Here is a 12,232-nt window from a genome sequence, read left to right on the forward strand (position 1 = left end):
AAATAAATTAATAAACAAACCAGTAGGGGAATATTTTAATAGGAGTTTTTTAATGCCAACTCACCGGAATCCCGAGAAGCTGGGGATCCACAGGCTGTCTGAAAGGAAGGGACTCTGGGTCCTGCCGGTACAAAGCCTCCAGGGTGGGCATGAGGGCCTGGCGCAGCTCCTCGGGCTTGAAAACTGGAAATGGAAGTCAGAAAGGTTAAAAAATTGCCCTCCTTGTTTCCTAATCTCTTGACTCCCCTAAAAAAACCCCAAAGAAATACATTAAGTAAAACTCTGCAAAGGGTTTTCCTGATCAGAGCAAACCCTCACTTACAAAAGGCAAACACAGCCTTGTATTCACTCAGATCACAGCAGAGATATTCCCAAAATAGGGATATGAGAACAACTCCAGCCCATGATGACACACATTCTGTAGCATTAAAAAAACCCTCAAAACTTACACAGAATCAAATTAAATCAATTGTTTCAACATGAATGAACCTTTTCTCCTCAAAGGAGAGACTGAGCAGAATTTTCCCTCCCTCCCTTCTAACCTTGCCCGCTATTTCCAAGCCAAGATTCCTCCAGCAAAACCCACTGCAGTGGGCAGGGGTGAGGAGCCAGCTCTACAGAGAGTGACCAGATGTCCTGAGAGCTGGCACAGGAATTTTCCTGGCCAGGGTGTGCAAACAGTCCTGCTCTGATGGATCCTTAATTGATTTTCAAAGTGTTAATACTTCCAGATTTCTATGCCACCACTTGGCAACAGTGGCATGGCAACAGCCATGATTCTTTCAGGAGTGGCTGACAAGGACAAAAAAAGGCAATACATTTTCTGAAAAATAATGATAACTTGGAGAGCTCTTTGAACATCTCAGCAGTGTAATTACATTTATTTCCTTAGGAACGGTGTCTTTAAATAGGGAAGAATGCCTATCATTGAGAAAAAAAGACAAGGAAGGAAAGCAGGATGGCATCTCATATTTATCTACCTGGATGAAATGAGAACAATACCAATAAAATGGAGCAATTAATTCTGCTAAAAGTACTTGAATCAACAGGGCTCAGTGACCCCTTTGAGGCTGATCATTGCTTTTCTCACTCAAATGGTATTTTGGTATGATATAAATTGCTTTTTGGGACATCTAGATCAAAATCCATGATTGTAAAGAGTACACACAAAAAAGGGGAAGACAAATTAAGCTGACACTACCCCATTGGTTGTATGATCATTTCAGCTGTTGCCACAATCTCACTCCCAACAAAATGGCAATTCTCTTCCATATTTCTCAATCCCATACATGCAGGCATTTTTCCCCACTATAGATTTCCAAAGTTTCATAAACAACTCTTGCACATCATATTATGGGATCCTCAAGAACAGAAATAAATACTAAATTCCATTAATGAGGAACAGTATTCCCTACTGCTCTGATTCATAATAGTTCATAATCTGAATTATTTCATGTAATGAAAAGTAAAGGTCAAAAAGTACCTTATAATAATCTATTCTGACTACCTGCTTGACACTGCTTTTAGAATTTTCTCCTATAATAACATAGCACTAAGCTACAGTAGCCTTCAAAGTAAATCCAATCTTATTTTAAACTCAAACTACAGAGAACCACTGTGACTTCTGCCAAGCTCCTTACAGCCTAATTATCTTTGCTGATAAAGTTTATAACCCACTTTCATTTTGAAGTTTGAATAGAAATCAAAATGAAAATTCAGTTGTTATTTCAATTTCTTACTTTACCTAAAAACATACAGAAACATTGCCTTCATCTTCAGCTGCTCTGCCTCTAAGGACTATGACTAATACCAGCACATTTGATCATAGCATCTCCCTGTACATGGATTTTACAAGGAAGTTTTGTTTTTCCCACTCTCCTTTTTCCAAAATTAAATGCTCTCAGTTCTCCTCCAGTAGCTTGAAGACCTTTGCAAGGAGCTGGCATCCAGTTATCCCATTTTGTCTTGGGTGTGTGGGTGGTAAAAAGAAAATGGGATCTTTGCCTGACTCACGATGACGTATAACCTACCAAAGAACAGTACAATGCTACCTTTTGAAGTTTTTTGCCTTTTTCAAACAAAGGCAAGTCTGCTTATGATTACTAAGGAGAAAATTCATAAAGGAAGATAAGACATTTTCAAAATTACAAGGACAGCACACACAAATACACCTCAAACCCAAGCTCCTGCAAGTTTTCCATTATGCCTTACAAAGAAGTGAAGAAACCAGTAAAACTCATCTTCAAGGTCAAATTAAAGCTGCCACAAGGAGACAGGAGCTGCCCAAAAGAGTATTATAGTGGGTTTTTGAGACTGCAAGGCAAGGAACCGTGACCTCCCTTTCTTGCTCACATTAGATTTGCAAAAAAAAGGCAAAAAAAAGGCTCTGCTTGCTGAATTATAGCACACAGTCCCCTCAGTGCCTGCTATGCCCCAGCCTGCTGTGGGATGGCCCTCAGGAATCTGCCTGCATGGGAAGGAGGAAGAATTCCCAATACTTCTGCAACCCCTTGCAAAACTCCTGATCAGTCTCTTCAGTAGTTTTAAAATATCACCTATGTCTTCAGCACACTTGGCAGTAATTACTCCCCAATACCTCTTGGTTTATTCAGCATTTTAATACCAAAGCTCAATTAACATTGAACAAACTCCTTGGTGTGAAAATGCCACCCTTTCAACTCGTGTCTGTGGTTGTACCTGCCCACACAGCACGTGCTTTGCAATACACAGTGACAAAGCTTCCAAGATAAAATTGTGTCACCAAAGGAGGAATTGGAATATGTGGTGACCCAGCCTGAACTGACTCTGCAGGAACCTTCCCTGTGCAAGCACATTCCTACCAGGCAGCAGTGACTCCTTCCACAGGGAATATCACTGGCTCAGAAATGCTAATAAGCTTTTTTTTCCACTCCCTGTGTTACATTTGGGTTGGAAAAGGCTCTGCCAGGTGGTTCTGCAGTGGGCTCTCGTTTGGGTGCCCCATTCTGCTGCCAGCTGAAAACATCAATCTGCAGGGAAATGTGTTTTATAGTGATTTATTACAAAAAGATTATGGTTAGTAACCAAATGCAACCCAAAGCACATCAAGGAGATGTAGATTTTTCTGACATTTGCAGCATGTTGAAAGCTTCCCTTTGGTTGAAAACTAAAAACTGACCACAGAAAACATCACCTCAATAAAGCAGATACTAAAAACCAGAGGTCTCAAAACTGCTAAGGTTTTTGAGTCTGAAAACTTCTCTTGCAGCCTGCCACAAAGCCTGCACTGCAAGCAGAGAAATGTATTTCTGCTTTAATAATCTTATTTATTTCTTACTAACAGAAGGCACCCAAACATTTATATAACCTGCAGCACCATGAAGTTCCCTTGAGTACAGATGCAGTCACACCTCAATCTGTGCTGACACTACAGCTTAATTTAAGAGACTGCTGAGCAAATGAACACTACACTGAAAACTTTCAAGTCCTGAAAACACAGGACTCTAAAATAGATGTTAAGCCTCTTGCAGCAGTCCAGCCTAGGAGGAACACAGGTTCAGGAGAGGTCAAGTGCCTGATTCTCAGAAAAGTGACTGGCAAAACTCAGGATAAAGGTGCTGTGTGCAGCCTCTTAACAGGAGAAGAAAAGCACTGGATATCCTTGGTTACTGAAAGCTCTCTTATCTGCACTGAGCTCTCCTCAAAGAGCACCAAGATGTACAGGGAGGGATTTATGTATTTAATTCCTCCAGCAATCACTGCCTTACTGCCTTGGCCCTTCTGGGCAGGCACTGCTGAGATCAAGGGCACAGTGACTTGCTTTTCTCACCTGATTCATGTAACATTAAAGGAATGAGGAATGCTACTTTCAAAATTAAGTTACAGAGTATTGATCTCCCAGAGCTCCACGTGCTGGAAACACAAGTGTAAAACAAACCTCCCAACAGGAGCTGAGACTGTGGAAAACAAATGTTAGTGAAAGCACAGCACACAGGGGAACTCAGTGCTCACACACGTACTTTTCTTGCGGGGCTGAGATGGTGATGTGGATTGTGAAGTGGTTCCATTAGTGCCACTCTCCTCTTCCTCTTTAGCCTCTGTTTTAATTTCAGGCTTCTTTTCTTCAATCTCCATTGGCTCTTGCTTCAGTTCCGTTCCATCTGTTTCTTCTTTTATTTGTGAAGTTCCTTGTAAGTCCTCCTCCACCTTAAGAAAGGATGCAACAAGAGGTACTGTTACATCTACAACCCAAACTTCAGCCATCAAAATATTAGTTTGAGACTGTTGAAGCACTTTCCATCCATGGCTTTCCTCAGGAGTTACTTTGCAGTAACGACCCTCCTCTCGCCCCTTAGCTCACCGAGTCAGACACATCATTAAGTGCTTTTATATCTATCACTGCTTTCAGTTAAGCTGTAGAGAATCTCATTTACCTCAGTCTTAGCTTCCACTTGTGTCTCACTAGTCTCTGGCTCAGTTTCTTCAGTTTTAACTTCTGATTTGCTTTCTAGCATTGGTGCATCTGGTCCTAGTTGCTGGGAATTCGTATCAGCACTAGCAACTGAGGCAGGGGTGGGGACCCTGTTATCAATACTAGCTGCTGCCTGGGATAGCTGTTGTAAAAACAGTACAAAAGAAAGACACTGCATATATAGAAATATTTTCCTTTACTAAAAATGAACAGCACAAAAGAGACATGAGATGATATTCTACAACAGTGCAGAACATGGATACAGGTCACTGTAGCCAAGTTTTGATATTACACATTTAATAACTCTGCTTTACAGAGGAGAAGCCAAGGAAAAATTCTGCCCCAAAGAGGCTTCTTTTACAGAGAAAACACCTGCCCAGTAAAACACTGTACATTCCTTGAAACGTGCATTTGCCCTGGCTGTATCTTAAAAGGAAAAAATCGATGCAAATCTCAGGATCAGAAAAGATTCTGATTATGGCCAAACAGAGCATTAGGCCTGTTACACCTCATCTTTCTGCACACTGCTGCCAATTTAACTTTGAGCAGTCCAGCCATTCAACCCCCCCTCCTTCACACAATGCTGAGAACATCTGAACACACACATTTGACACAGCTCTAACCAACCCCCTGGCCTAAAGCACAAGCTGCTATGGACAGCTATGGGCTCTACACATTCAGGACATGGTGCTACAGACAGGGACACTCATGGCATGTCACGACACAAGGCACGGGGGCCTGGCTGGTACTTACTGGAGTGCCAGGTGGCTGTGCCTGCACAGATGTTGGCTGCTGCTGGGCTGGCTGCGGGGTTGGCACAGACTGGGGCTGGGCAGGGGTCTGTGGCTGCGGTGTCACCTGGGCCTGGGCCGCAGTCTGCCCCGTGGGGGTGCTCTGGGTCTGCGTGGCCGTGGGAACAGAGCCCGGCGTTGGGGTCGGAGTTTGTCCCGAGGACGAGACCGGCGTGGATGGCTGGGTGGGCGCTGCTGGCTGGGGAGGAGTCATTCCCGGGGGGGTTGGGTGCTGCATGGGTGCCATCCCGGCTGCAGAGGACGCGGGAGGCGTGCTCTGGTGCAGGGGGGGCTGGCTCACCGGGGGACACGGCAGCTGCCCGCTCTGCGGCCCCAGCATGTTCATGGAGTTGGGAAGAGCAGCACTGGGAACCTGCCCCTGCTGGGGAGAGACAGAGAGTCTTACAGAGCCTGGAATTACATTTATCCCTTCAATCACAGCCCTGAAGCCTCCTCTGACAGGATGCTGTCAGTGCAAGCAGATCAGCCACAAATGCTGCTGCAAGTGACTGCTCTGATTTCTGTCATCGCTGCCATCAGCTCTCAAGGACCTTGCTCCCAGATCCAGTTGTGCTATGCAGGTCCTGCATTAATTTCACTGCCACAGAGAGGGAATCCTCCCAATGCCAGTAACACAGAAACCCACAGGCAGCCTCTCAATCGTGCCATTAGCTGGGCAAAGGTCAGGCTTTGACACAAAATGGTTTTGAGCAAATACCCATTTTTAGGCCAGGACTCTGATGCAGCTCTGCTTTAGAGGGCAGGTCAACACATTTAATGCTGGTGTTGACAGAGCAAGACTTAAGAAGAATCTTTTTGTTTTCTCTTTAATTCTAATTAAACTGCTCAAGATGCCTCAGAAAACCTGGGATTTGTTTTTCAGAGCAGCAACAATAAAGTACTCTGGATGTGTACTTAAACCTTTAAGTGATACATTTTACTGAAGATTGCATCAGATGACTGGTGATAAAAAAGAATACTCCATCCTCAAATGCAACTGTTACTCTTAGAAATACAAATCAGTTAATTTCCTGCAGATGAGGTTTCAAATTTAAAACACACTTCTATATTGTCTTTACAGAGGCAGTTTTATGGAAGTAAATACATTGGGAAAAAAAATGTTCACCACAAAGGCAGTCAAAGAACTGAGCCAGGGGCCCATGAAACTGTAGATATTGCATCCTGAACATATTCCAAACTTGACTCGACAGAGCCCTTCATAACCTGATCTAAGTAATCTCTCAGAACTCTGGAGGTTTTAACTAGCCTAAATTACTTGGGCTCTGAGTTAAACAACAAGCCTTTCCCTCTGGAAAAGTAGACACTTTGGCATCATAAGCACAGCTGCTACTTCACTGACCACTACTGCAACAGAAAAATGTTACAGGAAAAACCCAACAATTTTTTCTCCAGAAGCAAAGAAGTTAAAACAAATTTTAGAAGATCTTGCCCAAGCACTTTATTATAATCTTAGATTTAAAGTTAGCTACTCTGGTCCACACAGAGACCAAACATATGTTCATAGGCATCCCATAAACTGATTTCTGATATTTCCCCTAAAATCTCCTCAGCATGCATTTTTAAGGGATTTAAATCAGGACTAGCAGGGCGTTGCGCCCCCATTAACAGATGTCGATAAGTTATGTAAGAGCTTCTGAAGAAGGCAGATGGAACCCAGGGTCCCCCAAAATTGGGCTGACTACATCAAAAATGGATAGAGAAATACAAAGAAACAAATAAGTCAAGTAAATAAATCAGAGCAAAACAATAAAGAGCAAATAAATCTTAGAGAATCCATCTCACCTGTGCCACCCCGGCCTGGGCTGTTGACTGACCCATGCCCACATTGTTCACATTCATAGCTCCAGTGGATGCTGGGAACTGGTTTTGGGGCAGGAATTGGTTCTGGGTAGGAGCCTGACCCATCATGTTGTTGGAATGAGCTCCCATCATGTTCTGTGGCTGAGGCATTCGGGAAGGAGACATTGCCATCTGAAAATGAACACCCAGATTAACTAATTACCATTTAGTACTATGGAACAGGACAAAGGAAAAATACACTGAAAACAATCAAAAGATAGGACAAAAAAAAAAAGGAAAATTGGCTTAATTACACTAACTGGAAGTGGGCATATGCCCAAAACTTCAGCATTTGCTCCACAGCATTCACTATTTTTAACAGGTAACATTCAGAGTGCTAACTCTGTTTTGTTCCCTGGGTTGACAGAGAGAATCCAAGGAAACTAAAAATATTTTTGTTTTTCTAAAGAATAAAAACATGTTTTCATGTGGGAACAAAGAAGGTTTATATACTGCAAAGACAGGAGATGCTCTTCCACAGATTGCTGGGGATTACTGCACCTGTGGCACGGGCGGTGTTATTGGAACAAGTAAATATTGCAAACAAACTCCTCGATAAAAGCCTGTCCCACTTGCTGCATTCCCATGAAAGGATCCCACGGTTTGCAGCAGTGCCAGGGGGCTGGGGTGGGCTGGGGTGTCAGGGTGTGGGGTACGAACCGCGGGCACGGCGCCCATGTTGTTCATCTGCACCGGGTGGTTCATCGGAGACGCCGCCCGCGGTCCCAGCGGTGCTTGGGGCATCTGTACATTCCCTATGGACATGGGGTTAAACTGATTCATTCCTGCAAATGCACCCCCAAAACAACTCATTAGGAACAAGTCAGCACAATTGATGGATCTATATTCTACTAAAAAATTAACAGATATTATGACTGCAATTCGACCGCCCTGCGCTTTGTCTTTTGGTTACTTGACTTAACAGACAAATCAGGATGGAAGAAGTGTTTAGAACAATGCTAGTTAGGGTGAAATACAATTTTTGGTGTTTAAAAAAACAATTAAATGCAAGAGATGAAGAGTAGATGCTGGATGATCTGCAGAAACAGGATGCTATTTATAAATAATACCTTAAGATGGTTTCTTAAAATCAGGCATTTGCTTTGAAACAGCAATGTCTTATTCAGACATGAAATAAGGTTGTCTTATTCAACCTGAAATGGTTGAAGTAAATATGATAAAAATACATATGGGATGTATGAAGGCAACTCCAAGCCTCAAATCAGGACAAAAGTTGGCAAAATGCTTTAACAGGGGTTGTGCTTTTCATACAAACCATTGAGTCCCTCCAAAAAACTTGTCTAAAGCTGTAATTATGGAGCTATACTTGTTATCAACTTGTTCTCCTATTCAAATGAATTTTAAAATTATTTTATTTCCCAAGGACATTTCAACACAAATTTTGACTTAGTACTAACTCTGAACCAAGAAAAAATAGCTGAGGACACTTCTTTAAAGGAAGCTGAAGCACCTAAAAGAAATGGGTTTGTTTTTTGGGAAAAATCCACCCATGAGCTCACAGCAGCCTCAGTGAGTAATAACAAGTGTTGTGAACAAGCTCCAAGGCTTTTTTAGATGCACTTTCCAGCAGAAACCAAGAAAGGCTATCATTAGTTACACAGATGTTGGACTAATGTGCTGTGTTTCCAGCTACAGGTGTATTTTTGGCTAATTAACTGATGAAAACATGCCAACATCCTTCTCCCTTTATAGTCTTTTAAATGAGATTATCCACAGTATTCTTGCTTGAGCTGTCCTCTCTTTGGAAGCACTGAATTAATTCCCAATCCCCAGCAAAGTGCTGGATCCATACTGTTAGCACTGCCCTGACACAGAGCAATGCTGAAAAAAAGGCAGCCCCTGTAGTTCCTCCCTCCCAAAACCCAAAAACCCCAACATAAGATCACCTTTCCCACCCCAACAATTATTTTGAAGCCACAAATTGCAATTAGAGAGGAAAACAGATACCTTGAGAAACCTGCATACGACTGATAGGCACGGTTGGCATGGACATAGGCCCATCTGCAACACACAAACACAAGAAAGGTCAGCAAAACCAGTTTGAAACACAAGCTCAGCATTAACTGAAGTCCAGAGAGTCCTGAGAGGCAGCTCCAGCAGCACTTACTGGGTGGCCTGACGGGCTGTGCCTGGCCCATGGCAGCAGCCACCTGGGGAATCCCTGGGGGCTGGGGCCCAGGGGTCTGTAAGGCTGCTTGGTTCCCCAGCATCCCTTGTTTATGGAGACGAGACCTCCTCTTCTCTTCCAGCTCCTTTTGTATCTTATAGATCTTCTCTGCTAATAAATGATAGTATTCATCCTAAAAGGGAAAAACCAAGAGTAATCAGCAGCAGCAAAACTCATTCAGTCTACCTAAATACTATCATCTGGTTTTGAGTTTGTTTTGGTTTTTAATGTATACACCTGCCTAATTGAAAAAGAAATATTTCTTTTCAGAATCCTGTAAATTAAGACAGTCTTTTCTGCTTTAATGCAGAACAGGAAAAAACAAAAGCTTCCAGAAATTACACTTGTTTATGGCTACCCTGCATGCCTACTCTGAGTAAATTAGCAGGCAAAGGAGAAGGCTGGAAGTTCTCTGTTGCTTCAGCAAAACCCAGGAAGCTGTCATTTAGTTTCAAGGTGTTAATGATTTTTAAATGTTATTTTCATAATGAACATTTCCACTAATTCACAGACAAAAGAAGAAGATATTCCCAGCACAGTGTTACAGGACAGATGTTAAGCACAGATCAATTTTTACATAAAGAAAGGAACTGCTCTTTTCCTAAAGAGTCTATCAACAATCATGGCAAGGGATAAACAAAACCAGACAAAACCTCAAAGGAATGGAGAAAATTCAGTGAAAAATAGTTCAGGCAGAGACAAGTAAACACTATATCTGTACAAGATGAAAAATCCATTTTACTCAACCCACACTGACAACAGATCCAATAAGACAGTCACAGTGCACACCACATAGACAATTCTACCTGTCAAGAATTGCTGGACACACATCTGCCATGTGCTTATGCACCTGTTAAAGGCAAAATACCCCCACAAACCCTCAAGGCTACATTTTATTTGTGGGGCCACCATGCTCTTAGAAGCCAGGGTTACACAGAGCACAGAATTTGTTATTACAGCAGGATTTAATTAATTTCTGAAAACTTAATATGAGATATATATTCCTCAGAAGCCTTGTTAAGGAAGTCCAGTCATGCAATATAAAGCTTTGTTTTTCAGGTCACTTCTCAGTTTCTCAAAAATCAGTGCAGACATTTTGTGCTGCCCAGTTTAAAAGTTTTACACCCCTTCTCCTGCTCAAGCCACTTCAGTTGTAAGCTCCTATTTGTAAATTTAATATTGTGCTGCTTCCCCACTGCAAAGACTCCTGCAAAGGCTGTGTTCACAAGGAGCCCACACTGCTAGAACAGCATTAAACTCCTTACAGTGATGCCTCTTACTAATGTGCTTTTCAGTGTCAAAGTAGAATGGGAGCTCCTCAAAAGGAAGGATGCAATTCCTCATGGCATCGTTAACACATTCTGAATTACTGCCTTCTTCCAAGTTTGCTGCTTGCAGCCAAATACATTAGATAAATTCCAATAACAGAAACTTCTGGCCAGGAGGCTCTGACAGCTGCTTTGAGGGGTGAGGAGAAGATATTTCTAGGTGTTTGTCTGTCAGAAGGCATTTCATTTTACAATCAGGAGTTTGCTATGCTCATCCTTACTGAGAAGGCATTTAGACAGCCAGGTGTGACCATGAAATCCTCCTTCTACCTAAAATTGCTCTCCAAAGCTGCCAGGGTAACCACAGCTGAGCACACCCCAGCCCTCCTTGTAAACATTGTCTCCTCCTTGTAGCTACCAGGAGGATACAATGTGGTTACTGACCAGCACTGCAAGAATGGCCCCTGCCTCTCTGCCTCTAGGGAATAAAACCTGCATTTCCATCTCCAGCTCTTCTGGCAGCTGGGCTGAGAGAGGCAGAGGGGTCTGACTGGATCAGCTGATTATCACCAGAAATGCCACTGCTCTCTTTAGAGCTCCTCCCTTGTTTAAGAAAGGATCTCAAGTTTCTGATCAGGTAGGATCTTGCTGGCTGTTACTACTGGCACTACTATTGTTGTCTTTTCCCAATGAAAACTTCCAGGGAGTGGTTCCTTCAGGGTAGAATTACCACCATGTCATATCTTCAGCCTGTCAATCAACAGGGCTTTGCTCCCTTCAAGTAAAAGAGATCTGAGCTGACATCTCTGTGCAGACAGAGCAAAATTTGTGAGCTACAACAGCAATTCTGGGTTTTTTTCCCATCCACAAAGAAGCCAAACTGACTTCTTATGTCTTAGCCCAACTACTCCTGGTGCTGCAGAGTAGAGGAGAATTATTTCCATCAGTACAGGTGGAAGGTAAGCAGTGGAACAGCACTGGGTCCTAGAGAAAACCTCCAGTGGTAAAGAGACATTAAAAAAATTTAAAACTACTGCTTACACAGACTGCCAAAAAGGGAGGAAGTCAGTAAGGGAAACATCAAGAACTGCAAGCTGTGCTCCAAGCTTCTTGCATTTCAGGAGGATGCAAGTAGGGATGGAGGTGGTGTCTCCAGCTGAATTAGCTTGGAGTGACATAAATCACATGGCTTGGGACTACACAAACACTGTCACAGACTGAAAACACGACTTTCCCCATGAAGAGGGAAATGATTCTCTGTGGTTTTCTTTACACTTCTAAGATTTGTGATACTACTGTTCTTTGACATGTTGGACTGAACAACATACCCTACTATTAGCAGATTCATACATATCTCCTTCCACTTTCCTGGCATAAGCCACCAAGTTCTCCATGCGGCGATCCTTCAGTGCTGCTGGATCAGGAGTGGGGAAGATGGCTTGGACACTGCAAGGACACAGCAACAATAATAGAAAAAGATCTTCAGAAAAAAAACCCCAAAATCAGTATACAGCTTTATGATAATCACCCTGGATGTTTCCTTACACACCAGATATATAAAAGCATATAAAAATGGTTAAAAAATTAGTATTTTACTATTTCTCACAAGATTAAAACAAATTTAATGATGAAAATAAAGTGAGGCTTAACAGTCTGGAGTCTAAATAACTGTTCA

At 42.6% G+C, this 12,232-nt stretch overlaps 1 protein-coding gene across 7 annotated transcripts in view; it reads right to left on the reverse strand.

Annotated features, from left to right (window-relative positions):
- Positions 1–12,232, reverse strand: part of CREBBP (CREB binding protein) — a 97,926-nt gene that overhangs the window by 26,911 nt on the left and 58,783 nt on the right. For 3 of the 7 annotated variants that reach the window (XM_071444441.1, XM_071444438.1, XM_071444436.1), the window contains 9 exons: positions 11,886–12,003; positions 9,230–9,422; positions 9,070–9,123; positions 7,762–7,886; positions 7,045–7,233; positions 5,204–5,623; positions 4,413–4,592; positions 3,999–4,185; positions 65–183 (listed from right to left, as the gene is read on the reverse strand). In XM_071444441.1, the coding sequence (XP_071300542.1) occupies positions 65–183; positions 3,999–4,185; positions 4,413–4,592; positions 5,204–5,623; positions 7,045–7,233; positions 7,762–7,886; positions 9,070–9,123; positions 9,230–9,422; positions 11,886–12,003 (1,585 nt within the window). The remainder of the gene's footprint in view (positions 1–64; positions 184–3,998; positions 4,186–4,412; positions 4,593–5,203; positions 5,624–7,044; positions 7,234–7,761; positions 7,887–9,069; positions 9,124–9,229; positions 9,423–11,885; positions 12,004–12,232) is intronic. The other 4 variants (XM_071444437.1, XM_071444440.1, XM_071444439.1 and 1 more) reach the window with 3 other exon arrangements.

Source organism: Agelaius tricolor, unplaced genomic scaffold, assembly GCF_023055355.1.
Source record: "Agelaius tricolor isolate 1412-34295 unplaced genomic scaffold, bAgeTri1.0.p SCAF_19, whole genome shotgun sequence".
Taxonomy (NCBI): Eukaryota; Metazoa; Chordata; class Aves; order Passeriformes; family Icteridae; genus Agelaius; species Agelaius tricolor.